The sequence below is a fragment of the Polypterus senegalus genome, chromosome 9, assembly GCF_016835505.1.
Source record: "Polypterus senegalus isolate Bchr_013 chromosome 9, ASM1683550v1, whole genome shotgun sequence".
NCBI lineage: Eukaryota > Metazoa > Chordata > Cladistia > Polypteriformes > Polypteridae > Polypterus > Polypterus senegalus.
The window spans coordinates 143,399,181-143,416,169 of record NC_053162.1 but is presented as its reverse complement, the minus strand read 5'-3'; the positions used below and the strand labels follow the sequence as shown (position 1 = coordinate 143,416,169).

Genomic DNA, 16,989 nt, shown 5'->3' with positions numbered 1-16,989 from the left:
CTGCCAAGTTGACTTCAGAATTTTGCATTTAAATCCTATACCAGATAAATATCCTGTATTGGAATAAGCAACTTCAGAAAAATTAACAAATCTGTTTTTTCCCTTGGTGATAGCATTTGGAATTCTTTATATTATATTATATAATATTATATTATAGTATATAAATTAACTTTTAAAGAGTTGTTACCCTAAACTTCTAGAGCAGTGTAGTTGTAAACTTCCTGTAACCCTATATTAGATTAAGTTGCTTCAGATAATGGTTGTTTGGATTTTAATCAGAGCTACATATAGCTTCAGTATTATCTCCTCTGATTTGTGCTTTTCCATTCCAGATATGTTTTATATAACATGTAGTGAGATTTAAGCATCATGATAAGTTTGACTTTAAGTATTGGTCATGGAATGGTCACATCCATTCAAGTGTTGTATTTAGTAATTAAAAAATGTAAAATTACCTATATACATCAATAGTCTATTATTAAAAAAAACATACTGCTGTTATTTTGTATATTACTTTATGCACAAGAAAATTCACATTATTAGAATTCAGGATCTTCATTTTATCTACACTTGTCTTATTGTATATATAAAAATTTGAGTCACATTCATTTTTACTTAACTAATTAGTGCTACTTTCCATCTATAAAAATACAGAAAACAAAATCTTTGCACTAAGGTAACAATATGCATTGTGTAGTGAAGACAATAGCTGCATAAATTGTAATAATCAACATAATTATGACAAACCTGCTGGCATCTGGGCTAGATTAATAAAATATTTGTAGACATAACACCATGTGTTCATTACTTCAGAGTTTTCCATACTACAAATCTCTTGGTATTTGGAGTACTCCTCAATAAACCTGATGATATTTAGCTTAGTTGGATAAACCCATCTCTACTTTACGGTTTGTATTTAGCTTGCCCCTGTCTTTCTTCTCTTTCCTGTCCTTTCAATTTTCTTTCTCTTTTGCCATCTTGTGGCAGATGATGCTAACACCAGCTATGCAAGGAGTCATCTTGGCCATAGCAAAAGCCAGACAGGTCTATGACAAAGATGGACCTGAAGCTGCACTCATAAAGGTATATTTCTTTATTTTTTCCTTTTCTCTTTAATCACTACATTTTTTACTTTTTTCTTTCTTTTCACTCTATTTGTGATTTTAATGAACATTTAATTTTATTTTTTTTCAGTTAACAGTAGGTAGTAAAGATGTGAAGAATGTATGAACAATTTCTTCTAATTATGTGTTGCTTTGGCAACTAGGAATTGTTCTTCACATATTTTTATTTTGTGATTATATTCAGAGGGGTTGGTATTGCATTTGCTTGAAAGTATGTGTAATGTAAAAATTGCACATTGATATCTTATGAGTAAATTGTGGTTACTATATACATTGTGTAAGAAAAAATTCACTGCAGGAACTGGGTAAAAGGGTGAAAAATTAAAACAGTCATTTGCGATGCTGCCTTATAACTCCAGAGACTAAGTCATGTTTAGTGTCTACCTATATGAAGGCCGAATGCTCTCCCTTTGTTTTTTGTTTTTTTTGTTTTGTTTTTTAATCCTGAGATGTGAATGTTAGTTTGATTGGTTTTTCTAAAATGTACCCAGTATGTGTGTAAGTGTGCTTTGCAGTGTACCAGCTTCTAATCGGCTCCCCGCAACCCTGTATTAAAAAATTAAGTCAGAAAATGGATTTGTAGCTTATACTTGTTCCCCAAAAGCTTAGACAGCCTTCACTAGTAATTTGCTTATAGTTTCAAACCTTAAATGGAAATTTGCCTTTTAGACTTTAAAAGCTTAATAATAACACCAGGATTTATATCAGTCTGTTCATTGGATTCTTGATAATTTGTATTTTCCTCCCAAAGTGCTCAGTTTCCCAGTGAAATTAAATCGAAAGTTTCATATCTGACTATTTCTTTTATAAAAAAAATAAATGTTAAGCTCTTGCCATCACAAATCTACCATATTGTCCTCTTTACTATTCATAAGATCCAGAACAAAATTGCTCATTTTACAATCGCATAGAATTAACAGGGGCACACCTTATTAACTTATTACTGCCTACTTTTCATCATGTTAACGTCACATATTATAACTGAATTCAGAAAAAGTGAAAGGGTACATAAAAGTAACTTGGTTTAATTATCATTTTTGCATAATATAGTTCAGTGACAGTGCTGTAATGCAAATGCTTTGAGGGCCTTTGTAATGCAAAGATTGTGGGCTGACCAGCATCAATTGCCACAGTGTAAAATGTGCTACTTGAGATGGATAGTAGTGTGATTCCACAATAAAAAAATTGGTGTAGTTGACAGGATTTGCACTGTGGAAGTGTGAAGTGTAGTGGTAGTGCTGCACAGTAGGTGGAAAGTAAGAGAGAGAGAGAGCTCAGCTGATATCATTAGGAAGTGCTGCACTTACAGACCTCGCAGGCAGTCCCAATGTGATCAAGCAAGACAGTTCTTTTATTACTCTCACTGTAAAGGAACTGCTTCTGATGGCCCTTGTAATCTGGACATTGCACAAAATGTGCAACCTGTAATAGATAATGGTATGATTCCACAACAAAACACAGAGCCACACTTGAAGTTGCATGTTCATGTCACTACTGCTTATAGTTTAAAATATAAAAAACAAAAATATGGCCACATTTAGAAATGTTGAAATATATTTATGAAAAAAGTAGTGCCATCACTTCTTGTAAAATGACAATTTTAGCCTCAGGAAGGATCTGGTTGTGTTTATAAGATATGCTCAAGTAAACAGCATGCAGTTGCTGATTTATGTCATTAAAGTAATAATGATTACACTACACTGGGTTATTTAACCTTTTTGTCACCAGGTAGAATAAATGTTAAAACTGTGAGATTCATGTTTCACACACTAAGTTCCATTACTCTACTTTGATGGTGGGAGCAAATGAAATTCACTTGTAATTCAACCGATCTTGAATCTTATCAGGACAAGTTCACTGAAAATACTTGTTCATTTCGTTGAACACGCAAGGATTTCACTTCTGATATAACATTTACCCCTTAATATTAACAGCTTAATTTTAAACATGTGCATGTAGGATAATTTGCAAATCTGTTTTCAAATTATTCATTTTTTTTCTTCAGGCTTTTCATGAAGAATATTCACGGCTATATCTTCTGGCTCAGGAACAAGCCACACCACAGAATGACCCTCGGTTACAGCATGTTTTAGTCTACCTCTTTCAGAACAATGCACCCAAGCGTATCATAGAGAGAACGCTGTTAGAACAGTTTGCTGACAGAAATCTTAGTTATGATGAAAGGTATGAATGGCCAGATTCACTTGTAGCAATTTTACATGGATAATGTATTTTGTACTATTTTGTAACAAACAATCTTTGTATCTTCCTATGTCAATTTTATCAACTGTCACCAAGCTTCAGCGTCAGTTCCATGCTGTGTTTTTAATTAATAAGAGGTTTTGAATATCATTTCAATGTGTAAAGCCTCAAGTGAAATCTTTATGCTGACGAAAACATGGTAATGATAAAACATAATATTTCATGATTATGTGCATTGAGTCTTAGAAGTAATAAAGTAAAAAAGTAATAAAGAAGTAATAAAGGTATGATGACATACACTGTAAAACGTTGAAATTCATATATTATGAACGATAATGAACGAAGGGTATACATTTGAGCCATCCTGAGACATAGAATGATGTGGGAAAATGACACAATAATATGAAAAGGAGGTCTTTATTAAAAAATACACAGGGAAAGACAAATGCATGAAGTTGACAAAGTAGAGAGAAAAAGCAGTCCTGCTGCTTCTTGTGGCCTTCTTGTAGAGTTGTTGTTTCCTGCCTTTCTCACAAGATGGCAGTTTCCCACTAAAGTACCACACATACTGTGTCACTTTCTCCTCACCTCCAATACCATTCTAACAATTCTAGCCTCTCTTCCTTCAACCAGTCAAATCCTTGCCACAGGTTCTGCTCCTAAGTGTTGGCTTGTTGAACCTTTTAAGGTTGCTTTAAACCTATACCAAGCAGCTCTACTTTTATAGCATAGATTCTGTAGCAAGAATCGTCCAGTGACCCTGTGCCCCAAGTCCTCAGCCGACCTAAAACAACCCACTTTTCACACTGCTGAGTGTGTTCTTTTTAGAAACAATATGGTCCCCCATGCTCCCTCCTTGGACTGTTTTTCCTGTAGTGGCTAAGAGGTGTTTCTACCTTTTAATATTTACTTTGTCACTTCTGCCAGTACCCCTTGCCTAACACATTTCCAGGGCTGTCAGCAAAAAAGCAGGGCTTAATGTCTCATTAGGGTGTTTTTTTCTTGTACTTCCATGGCAGTCTTAGATATTCATCAACACATTGTCAGGCCCTGTTTTGATCCTGCCTCTCTCCTACAGTATCTTGTGCTGATTCTAAGTTGGGTCTCAGTCAAGTTCTCTTTTATAATATTTACACAATTATTTTAAAAGTTATGTTTTAAAAATGATTTGTAATCTAAATAAAATTAGTTTCAGAGGGCAGTAAATTAGTGTTGCTCTATTTGCAATGAAAATAACAATATTCTATTAAACATTTGTTTGTTAATAGTCCTAAGATTTTTGTAAACTAACACAAAGAGACAAGGGACAAGACACATTTACAGTAAGTTTAAAACAACAAAGCCAAGATGTAAACTGTGATATCCATAAAGATTTTGTGAAATTTGGTAGCCTTTCATCTGGGTTCAGTCATTTTAGCTTTAAGACACACCGATTAATATAATTTTAAAATATGCATTGTAATAATAATATTTTCTACAAGCAGAAAAGTTTGCAACGGCAAATATGAAGCACCAGGGTCACTGTTGGTTTTCTCCATGTATCACATTTCTCCTAGCATGTTTAATGTTAATTTATAAAATTATAAGCACCTTTCTAAGATAGCACTCAGCTATATTACCTTCTCAGATTATCATGTTCTACAGGTTATAAAGTTTCTAGAGAATGGTTTTGACAAACAGGAGACATCCAGTGAGTAGCAGTTCTGTGGGCAAGAGCACCTTAATGAGAGTGATCCAATTATAATGGCTAGACCTGTTTACACTAATGGAGAGTCTGGTTACAAACTGTCAAGTGACAGTTCTTTACAACAGTAGTAAGCAGAAAGACATCACTGAATGCATATTGCATTGGATCCAGAAGTAGATGCTACTCTCGTTTGCCTATTTATACACTTACCAACCTTTTGGGATATATGCTGTAGTTCTCAATTGCAGTGCACTTGCTCCCAGGACTGTGGTACACAACCTTCTGTCAGTAGTTCCTTCAGACTTCACACAGTTATCACAGTCACTGAAGCCTTCCTGGTGGGAGTGTGCTTTCTCCCTCACCCTAATTGACACATGGCTGAGAAAGGAACTTGGTTAGCAGCCCTCGATGGTATAATAATGCAAAATGTGTGGACAGGAAAGCAAGCTTTAATAAATTTTAGTCCTTAAATATTATTCAAATAGGTAGTGCCCAGGAGAAAAATTAAGTATGGCAGTAAACATTAATATGACGTGGCACTGCTAGATATTTAGATTCTCCAGATAGCCCTTCCTTGTGTTGCTTGAAGTCTCAGCAACAAGTCAGAGGATTCTTGGCATGACTTCTTCCTGTTCCTTTCTACCCTCTGATCAACTTTTTAACTGAGTTTATAAAGCTAAAATAAGTGTAGTGTGGTCATCCTATCTTTGTGGGTTTTTTTAACAATTAAATATCTTGTCTGTAAAAAATTTTTCAGAGCTCATGCGCAGAAGGCTATGTGAGATATATTTTTTTTTACTTGTGCCATCATCCAAAGTTCATAAAACTTCTAAAATATTCTGCTTTAGTTCATGTTTCTGAAATCATAAAGGAGAACCAACAGCAAAGAATGTTTGTGTAGCTTAGTAAAAGCTTTTGAAATCACACATGGATTATGGTTGCAGTTATCGACAAAACCATGCATAGCCAAGAAATACAGTTTGGAAAAGTTCATTGCACTTTCTATGTGAACTAATTATCAGGCAAGTCTCACACCAACACCGAAGCATTAGCGGACAAAGTACAATTTCACTAGCCAAGTAGCATTGACTACACGGTATTTCAGTTTAGAAAAGAATAAAACATCTAAAAGAAAAAATGTGTCTTTTGTAAAGTCTGCTTTTTAAGCATTACAAGAAAAGTTCTGCTTATTTCTCCAACATCTAGCAAGACAAAAAATATTTGTCAGAATATTTAGCAAGTTTAGTAAACCAGATTTGACTGGGGACATAATTTCTAAAGAATTTTGCTTTATATTGTTAATTCCACAGTCAGGCACTACTTAATTTATAAGATGTTTTTAGCATAACCCTGACTTTGCAACTTTAAAATACTGTATTGGCACAATAATTCTATATTTTATATCAGTGGTGCATAACATTACTGTTTTAATGTGCAAAACAGGTTTATGTTCTAAATATAGAAATATGAATAGAAAAATGTGCTTTTAAAAATTGAAATGAAAACAGTGCAGTTTTTTTAAACTTGCATGTAAAGTATCATTTTTTATTGACTTACAGGTCTATTAGCATAATGAAAGAGGCTCGTGCCAAACTACGTTTGATTGGACCAGAAGACATGGATATGGATGAGTACAGGGTGAAGTGACATTTTGCTGTATTTATTTTTTTAAATGTAGTTGTACTATTCTGATGTATTCAGTTTATTGTTTCCGAACTGTATTTTACCGTATTATGTTCATTTTTCAGAAATGGCATGAAGACTACAGTCTTTTTCGTAAAGTATTTGTGTATCTTCTAACAGGACTTGAGCAATACCAGAATGGAAAGTATGTTCCCAAATTTAGGAATATTTGATTTTTATTTTTCAGTGCAATATATTGTCAGAACAAATACACACAAGTACTGAATATCTTTATTCTTACTCTAAAGAATTTCAGAAGCTGTCACTTACCTAGTATATGCTTACCAGAACAACACAACATTGCTGATGAATGGAAATACTAGGGGAGTGGAGGAAAAACTGATTGCACTTTATAGGAGGAGATGTTTGAAGGTAGACCATAGATGAGTTTCTTTATGAATATTTTCTGGATTAAAATCAGCTAAGTATATATATATATATATATATATATGTATGTATATATATATATATATATATATATATATATATATATATATATATATATATATATATATATATATATATATATGTATATATATATATATATATATATGTATGTGTGTGTCTGTCAAAAATTTAATTTTTTGCAATTTCATTTATACTTTAAATTTAAATAAGATAAACTAAATCTGAATATTGCGCTATAGTCTACAATATAACATCATCTGTGTTTATTTAAGGATAGCTGAGGAAATTGTATTTGACGTGTGTATGCATTGTTAAGAATAATAGTGAAAAATGTGTGTGGGATTTCTGCTGTAGAAATTACATTGAGCAAATTTTGGCAAATAAAGCATCATTAAAATCAGTAAGAATATTAAAACATTGATACATTGTATTATCTTAAACCTCATGACCTCTTAGACCTTTTCTATTTACATGTGAAAAAGAATATTGAGAAAAACAAACTTTAAAAATAGTACAAAGGCAATTCTGCACTATATTCATTACAAGCATGAAGCACATTTTACAAATATTAAAACTGCACTTGTTTTTTGTTTGAGCTGTAGGTTAAAGATGTCAGTTTTTGTATATAAAAGGCTTTCTTTATACAGGATCTTAATGAGAATGCTGCCAGACTCTTTGACAGTGGAGAGGAGACTGATGTAGCAGAATGCATGAGAATTATGAATGATATAGTGATTCCTTGCATGCATTTGATGATCACCAATGACATCTGTAAGGAAGATCTAGATGCTATTGAGACTCTGAGGAACCGCTGGTGTTCTTATCTCGGACAGGACATAGATGGTAAGTGACTATGCTTTTTACAGAAATCAACTGCCATTGAAATTGTCTTATTAATGTTAGTATTCTAGTTGAATGAAATCTCTTCTTTTAATTCCATACCTAGTATTAGTATTAATTTAGTATTTACAAGAAATAATTGAAACTTGTTTATGTATCTCATACAATATTTAATGAACACTTAGTTAATCTTGGTTTAAACATCTATTTTCCTTTCCTATGAAATATTAGCAGTGATAATATTAATGGTACCTCTGCTAACTCTTCTTTCCTTACTCAATGGAAAATGAAATTGAATTTTGAACTTGTACTTTGATATTTTAGTAATAATTGAGCATTGTCACGGGAAACATTTTGTGTTTATTGCATGCTCTGCTTGGTTGTATGTCAGAAGACAGTTACTTTGAACTTATGGAAGTTGTCCTCATTGGGCAAATTGGGAAGTGGTGGGTAGAAGAGTCTCATTCAATTTATTTAATATCAGGAAGCATTAGAGGCTCCAGGGTTTGGCATTTCATTTATGTAAGTTGAAAAAGTACCCTCTTTTTTTTTTTTTTTTTGTTTGTTTGTTTGTTTGTTTTTTTCTTTTCTTTTCTTTTAAGGTACTGACTTAAAACATGGATAAGTTTTTTAAGCTGAAATGTTAAAAGTCTCAATCATGACTTTTAAAAGAAATAAGTGGTGTTACATCTAAGCACACTGAAGTACAAAATAGCCTTTCTGCAGGGAGATCCACTTAAACATAATAATAAAAAAACAGAATAGGCTTCAAAGATCCCTGGCTTGCAAAATATTCCTCTCCAACTATGGCAAGATGACCAGAGGAATTGGAAAATTATCCCCATTTTTAGCTTTTAAGATAATTTTTACATTATTTTTCTGTAGTACTAGGTTGTTGTACCGTGTTAGCCATTATGAATGTAGAGAAAAGCCAAGCAAAATGACACCTTTTATTGGCTAACTAAAAAGATTACAATATGCAAGCTTTCGAGGCAACTCAGGCCCTTACATCTTACATCTTGCCTGAAGAAGGGGCCTGAGTTGCCTCGAAAGCTTGCATATTGTAATCTTTTTAGTTAACCAATAAAAGGTGTCATTTTGCTTGGCTTTTCTCTACATTATTTTTCTGGAAGAATAAATGAAAGTTAATTGACTTTGGATAAGATATATGCATCAACTTGGGATTACAAACAATTTACAGTAAAAGTTCTATCATTAAGTCCCTAATATGAATTTTTGTAAACTGATAATGGTGAGAAATTTTAATTATGCATTAATTCCTGCCAAAGGTGGATCTTTTTAGCTAGCCTGGATTAAGACCCCAGTAGACCTCTGGGTGACTTAGCTCTTTAACAGAGAGTTGATAATACTTTTTACAACGCAGCGCGTGGACATTCTCTTATTTAATACAGCATGGTATTTCCCACTGTTGATGTCTGCCAGCGTAGACTGCTGTTTCATTGAGTTCCCCTTTGGTCGGTTTGACACACAGAGACTAAATCATTTCATCGGGTGGGAGGGGCCTTGGATTGTTCCATTGAGCTATGATGAAAAGGTACATTGCTGTCATCGAACCCTGGGCACACACCCAGAATACCCAGATGGTAGAATGGTAGATCCATGTGGAGCATTATTAGAGACTTTCTCAAAATAAATAAATAAAAACCCTGTACATTTTAACAGCCACTGTCATTAGTGAACAAGGATGTTAAGATTTTGGCAAAGGCAATTAAAAATAATGAAAAAAGTTATTGTATCCACAATTTTACAAGATCAAGTAAGGTTTTGTGAAAGAAAGGCAAATACTTTCAAAGCTTTAATCAATCTTAAATAGAATACATTCTGCATGGTCATGTTATCTCTTGAGCAGTTAAAGCTTGTAATAAAGTCAAAAGGAATATACATTTACCATATTTCGTAAATCTGGGGTTGAGCACGACTTACATGCATCGATTGAACTGTTCTACTGTAAACAACAAGCATATGTTTGTGTGAGTGATATACTGTAAACTCTGAATATATTGCTGTTCCGCCATGGAATCAGACGGGGCTACACTAGTGCTATTTGCCATTGCTTTTGAAAATCTAGCTATTCATATTCATAAACAATGGATATTTGAAAGATTTTAAGGTATTTCAGTGTCAAGAACACACTCTCAAACGCCGAAGAGATCTGTAACATTTCAGATATTTGTTAGGTTTATTTTCACTGCAGCTGATTAGCATATTTGTTTCTCATTCATACAGTTTTCTGTCAGATGTGCTAAGTAGCAGTGAAAAGAAAAAGCTGGAATAGAACTGAAGATATGCTATTTTCCCTTTTTTGCTTTTTAACCTTCAATATTTAAAAGTCTGTGAAATATGTAAAATCTGCTGATCCTTTTACCAGAGGAAGCTAAATACAAATAGTTTAAATTCCTCCCATCAAAGTAAAGTCTCTTCAAAACCAAAGAGATATATTCAAATGACAATTGCACTAAATTTTCAATTTCTTTAATTTTTTCCTACTATATGTGGAGTAATTTTCCAAGATTACACACTTTGCACATCGTAGCAAAGCAAACAAATACAAAGAACTAGCACTAGGCAGCTCAGAGCATGCGGATGCTGTGGCGACTTAAAAAAAATTCAGTGGCATGTTAGATGAAATGTGCCTTACTTTGAAAAAACAGAGAAGATAAATAATTTATATTAAAACATCAAGCTATTATAAAAAAAAAGAAATCTGGATAAAGAGGGAGCTGTTTAATTTCAGAGTTGTTTTTTTAAGTGATAATGTTTTATGTTAAAAAAAATATTAAGAAGCCAAAAAGGAATTATGTTTACATAAACATCCTATCCCTACACTTTAATATAGGGCACCTCAAATTCAGTCCAGGAGGGCCACATTGGCTGCAGATTTTTGTTTTAACTGAGTTTCCGAATGAAAAGCCAGTCCTCCCGGATAACTATTGCTTTCATTCTGTATCATCACCTGTAACATCAGGCCATTCTTAGATTGTAGATATTTTGTTTCTATGCATAGCAACTAAATGACTTGTGGCCCAGAGCAGATCACTAATTCTCAGTCCTTCGGCTCTTTCTCTTGCTTTTATTTTCAAATATTTTATTAAAATAAGTACTTCATGATGAAGTAAGTGTAAGTGGGATCATGTTAAATGGTGAACTGCCTGGTGATTTGTCATTTGTATTGCATTATTATTGGACGCTGGTTAAGGAATCAAAAATCAAATAACCGTTGGGAATCTTAACAAGCACGTTAACTAAAATGCATGATGTAATGAAAGTTATTATAAAGTGTTATTTTTAAGTCGACTTTAGTAATTTTAGAATTAACATGCATATATTAAACAAAATGCAGAAGCTGAGCAATAATTTTAATGTATAAGGATATAATAGTAAAACATGATGAGTGTATTAAAAGATTTTGCAACTTCCCATGCTTACAATGTTTACTTATAAAAACCATTAAAAGTCAAGAAATATCACAGATCCACTTTTATTTGCCTCTCTAATATTTTTTTGTTTTTGAATTCAGTTTATTTGAACAAAACAGCAGTCTGCAAGGAGGTATAGGAGATATGTAATTAAAAAATTGTCTGGTTTTCTTAATGCATGTGGCATTGCTGGTCAGCCCGTATGGCACACCTCTTAAGGTACAGAAAGGAGCTTTATTTTATATGCTACTGGAACACCTGCTATTTGTTGTAATCCAATTTGAAGAGGGCAACGTGTACTATGTCCAGAAAAATATCAGTTTTAGAAAAAATCAAATGAACAGAATATTGTAGTTCAGTGCTGTGTTTGTATTTACCTGTGTGTATGGTATAGTATGTACAAGCTGGACCTTCTCTGTTATCTATCTATCTATCTATCTATCTACCTACCATAAATTTATCCCTCATCTTATCTTCCACTTTTCTTTCTTTATTTTTCCATCTTACAAGAAACAACATTTAAGGAGTCTTTATTTTTAACTGTGGAGGATGGAATTAAGTTCACAAGATGGCTTTGCATTATTTATATTATTAGGTTGCTATTATTACAGAAATGCTAGCTTATTCTAATATAATATTTTACAAGCTTTTACTTGATCTTATTTAAAATAACAGTATTATTTTACTCTTTGTTACAGCTGCTCTACAAGAAAAATTAGGAGAATTTTTACCAAGACTATTGGACTGTTCTGCTGAAATCATTGTACTTAAGGAACCTCCAAAGATAAGGCCACATTCATCTCATGATCTTTGCAGTCGATTTGCTGCAGTAATGGAATCAATCCATGGAGTAACACCAGTGACTGTGAAATAAGACTTCACAAGCTCCAAACCCACAACTGTTGCTCATCCAGGGGGTTCAGGTTAGATGTTTGAATGTCTCCAAATGCAAGAACAAAATATTTTAAGGCAGTTATTCAATATTCACTGATTCACAGTTTGCCTTACATTTGTACTTTTCCCCTTGGATTATGAGGTCCCAAGTATGTTTAGAGATTTTTTTTTTAACATAAGACTAGTTCACATTGAAAACTGGTATTGGATAGATGTATTGTGGCACCGTGGTGTAGTCTACGGCTCAACATGGTGAGGCACAAATTGAAATACTGCATCCTTCCCCATATTGATTGCCAAACAACATTCCGCCAGAAGATGAAGGCATTGGTATTGAATTGAGGAGCTTGTACTCTGTGGAAAAGTTTGTTTGCCGGAGGTGATTTCAAATGCTATCTGTGCCCCAACTAAAAAGTACAACAGAACTGTTGTCAGAAGGTGCTTGTGAGAATCAGATTGCTGGGTGCAATACATGAAATCTTTGCTATCAACATGTTAAAAATACAGAATACATTTATTTTGTTATCATTGGTTAACTATGAAAGAGGCAATGGACAGTTTGTCATTAACTAAAAATGTCCCAGCTCATAATAATGTGCAATATAAGGTTAGATTATTGAAGCTTATTTAGGAATACCGCAAGTAAACATACTGATTACAAAAAATACACAGGTTTGACCTTGTAATAGATAATCTTGGTACTCCAAAAACAAAATCATTTTCTCATGTTAATGTGTACTGTATATACGGTATCCTGACAACCCTGTCCTAACATAATATCAACAGCCAATTGCGATATTTTGGGCATGTAGTTAGGATGCTACCCTTGGCATCTTCTAGATGGAATGTGTGCCATTCACAACTCACAGGGAGAAGACCCAAGGGAAACTCCAGGACCTACAGTAGTAGGGGGATTCTGTATCTTGATTAGCCTGGAAATGTCTGGAAATTACCCAGGAAAATCTGGAAAAAGTTGCTGAGAATAAGCAACTAGGAAAAGTCAATGATGGTAATTATAATCATCAGTTCGGGTCATCATCAACATCATTTCACATATGTGATCTTGTGTTGAGGTGATTTTTTTTTTTATACCGCCAATGTAGTGTGGAAATCTTATTAATTTTAGTATCAAGGTATTGGCATCAAGAACAAAGTAAAAAAAAAAAAAAAGAGTCCTGATTTGAATTAATTTCATAAAAGTCCCGTTATTTGTATTAAAGATCTGTGCTGGTTAATGTTCTATTCTCACCTTGGACCTCTCTGGTTCTGTGCATGTTTAACATTATTTCTTCTTGTTTTTTTATTTTTTATTTTCTCTCATAATTCATCTAGACGGTAATTTTTTAATGTTCAGATTTGACATTTCATTGCACCTGGTGTATTTTGGTTTTCATTTGGGATATGGGTGCCATTGCTGACCATGTGATTACAGGCATTTGAGTGTGACATTGAATATTTAAGAACAAGCCCCACATTCACATATTGTCTGACATTTGTTAAAGGGAAGGTTATTTAAATCAGTAGTGTCAATTTCTAGAGTTTATTCTATTCTAAAGAGTTTCATAAAATTCTTCATTCACCGTTCTGTTTTCTGCGTTTTGCATTGCCCATTCCAGTTTGAAGACAAATTTAGTTGTTTTAACTCCAAATTCTGATCCAATCAAACTACTTTGTCCTTGTTTCACATCATGTTTTTTAATTTTTTTTTTTACCACTGAAATAAAAAAAATAATTAACCAGTGTTTCTGTTCAAAGAATAGATAGATTGGTTTAATTATGTCAGGACAGACTATTGCCTACCTTGATCTACTAAAATAATTTTCTAGGTTAATGGCACAATCTGAACTTTCAGCCTTATGGTCTCTTAGAGAATGTTACGTGTTTTATGTTTTTAAAGCAGCCCCATAGCTGTAAAATATTACACTACATACACAATATAATTTGAAACACTTCTAGAAAGTGTTGTCAGCTTATATTATATATGCAAATGTAAAAATTAAATGATTTTCAAAACTATAAAGGAGAGTTAACTGATTTCAGCTGTGATACTCCATCAGGTGACACACAGCATATTAAGATTAGTGAAATTTTAGCTTGAAATCAACTTTAATTTATACTCTTAACTACATAATATCAACTTCAACTGAGTTAATTTTAAGTCCTGACTTGACATATGGCAATTTTCTTATACTGTGTTTGTCATTTCATACCACCATTATATGGCCTCTCAGTATTTATTGAATTATAAACAACACATACATGCTGCTTGAATAGCTATAAAGGATAATTAAAAATATTATTTGGGAAAAATAGTATAGAAATCAGAGATTTTCCAGCTATACACAATATTTTATTAATAATAGCAGATTGTTAAAAATTATGGCATACTGTGCAATTGTGTTTACATTTCTCTATAATATAAAATGAAAGATTGGAAAGATTGGATTTTTAATAGGAAAATATTAACCATGTGGCAGTTTCAGGAACACCGTGGTGCTTCCTGGTAGACAGACAAGATCTTAATTTTATGGTGGGAATGGTTATTCTCAGCAGGACAGTGTAAGCCACATTAACTATGTAACACTACAGTGTATTTCTCAAAGTATAACTGTATGAGCAACTATGGTTTGCTTTTCTTATTTCATGTCAATTTAAATGTACTGAATACTTTAAGGTAACATCAGTTGAACTGCAAAGATGATACTCTTGGAAACAATAGGAAATAACTTTTGACTTGTTATCACCAACTGTTTGTGTACATTTTTGTTCTGGAGCTAAAAACTAATGCCAAATTATTCATTGACAAATTTATTTCTGATTTCATATTCAGTATCTTCAATATTTTTAAGCAGAGCCTTTGAAGAAATATGTTACCTACTCATTCAGTCTACAATAAAATATGTAGTTTGTTTCCTGCTTCCATTCAGTGTATCTGCTGTGTTCATATGGAGGTGCATTAACTGAATCATTCTCTTCTCCTCTCCTTTACAGATGTGGTGTATAGGTTTGAGATATGTCCTAGTTAGTTTGAGATGGAAGGACAACATAGTCATTCATCTCCAGGTAGACATATGCAATCATATTTAGGAGGCACTTTTGATGGCTGTTGCACTTGAATATATAAATAAATATATATATATATATATATATATATATATATATATATATATATGTTTCTCACATGTGCACATTTAGTTATTTTTCATTAATTTGTCTGCCATCAAACACAAGCCTTGATATAAATAGCTGACTAAAAAAGGAAAACAATAGTTAATGGTTGTATGTGATAGACACATGCTATATTTCCCTGTAGTCACAAAAGATTATTGTCATTCCCACAATCTAGTATTAGTTTCTAATTATTTAGCTGTTTCCCATTTTTCTTTATGCTTAATATAAAATGTTTTGTTCACTTTTTCTAATTTTTTTCTGGTATCATGCTGAGTACCTTTTGTTTACCACAAAAATACAATATGCTCCTGATCAACAAGACTGCTATAGACATTTCATCTCTCATTTGGTGTACTTGCAATCTTATAGTACAAATAAAAGAATCCCACTACACTTGGATTTACCTTCTGTCTCTGAATTCTTTCTTTTGTTCTCTTTATCCTGTGTTTGTCATGATCTCTTTTTTGCCTTGCATCTTTTTTTTAGACTTCATTGATTTTGTTTTTTTCCTGTTTCCTATTTTCTGATACTGTCTTTTTCAATTCAGATATTCTGTAATGGCCAGTAACAGATTCAGTTGTATGTTAACAAATTGCTTCTATATATAATATATAATGATCCTACAATAAACCATGATGCTAACAGATATTTCATTTCCTGTTAAAAGTTAGAAGGCTGGAATAGAAATGTAACCCTTTTAACTGTGAACTAGCTGAATGTATTTTACCATGTCTGTTTTTCATGTTAAATTTTTCTGACTCCAGACAAAATGAACTCTTTCCCTCATCTCATTTTCTGTCAGTTTGTCCTACTCAGAGATGAGGGGGTAACTGGTTGTACATATCTGACCAGACAACCTTATTCCAATCAACTGTCTTCAGTTTCACTTGGGGAATTCTCAGCTCTTTCCATGCACAGATTCCAAGTACCCACAAGTATCCTTCCTGGGAATGTGCCAAAGGCCTTCCTGGCAGCAGTGGATCCATAAGGAAATGTACATTAGGTGTGGTTCTTGTTCACCATGGGCATACACATGATCTAGTACATTTTACCTGCACCTAACTTGAGAGGCATGTCTTCTGACTGTAGTAATAAAGTCTCATTAATACTTGGGAACACTGAAAGATTGGGCAATAAAATTCTTACTGGTATGTCTCATGTGAATAGTGTCAATGGCACAATGCCAATAAAACACACACACACAATTGCATAGAATATAACATGCATACATTACATAGAGTAGTAGACTTTATGTTCTAAGAATACTAACAAGATGTACTTGGGTGTGCTACATGTTGTTTTATGTATTATTTCCCATCTCACAAGTGGTCCCAACACCAAAGCCAGTGGAAAAAACAAACTCCAAGTTCTAATATATTTCTTAACAAAACCTAAAGAATTATTGGATTGTTATCTTCTTCTGTTAAAAGCTGATTTAATTTAGCATTCCATTTGAAAACCAAAATCACAGAAAGAATACTGCAAAAAATGAAATCTAAGCAAGTGAAAAGTATTTATATCATGACATCTTGTTTTCCTTATT

The 16,989-nt window shown here is 33.0% G+C and overlaps 1 protein-coding gene across 1 annotated transcript in view; it reads left to right on the top strand.

Annotated features, from left to right (window-relative positions):
- usp28 (ubiquitin specific peptidase 28) overlaps nt 1–15,850 on the top strand; it is a 119,904-nt gene extending 104,054 nt beyond the window's left edge. Inside the window, 7 exon segments of the mRNA XM_039764004.1 lie at nt 988–1,083; nt 3,130–3,308; nt 6,573–6,651; nt 6,762–6,841; nt 6,945–7,068; nt 7,752–7,947; nt 12,080–15,850. Of these exon segments, the coding sequence (XP_039619938.1) occupies nt 988–1,083; nt 3,130–3,308; nt 6,573–6,651; nt 6,762–6,841; nt 6,945–7,068; nt 7,752–7,947; nt 12,080–12,255 (930 nt within the window). The 3' untranslated portion in view covers nt 12,256–15,850.
- Nucleotides 15,851–16,989: the final 1,139 nt, after the last annotated feature.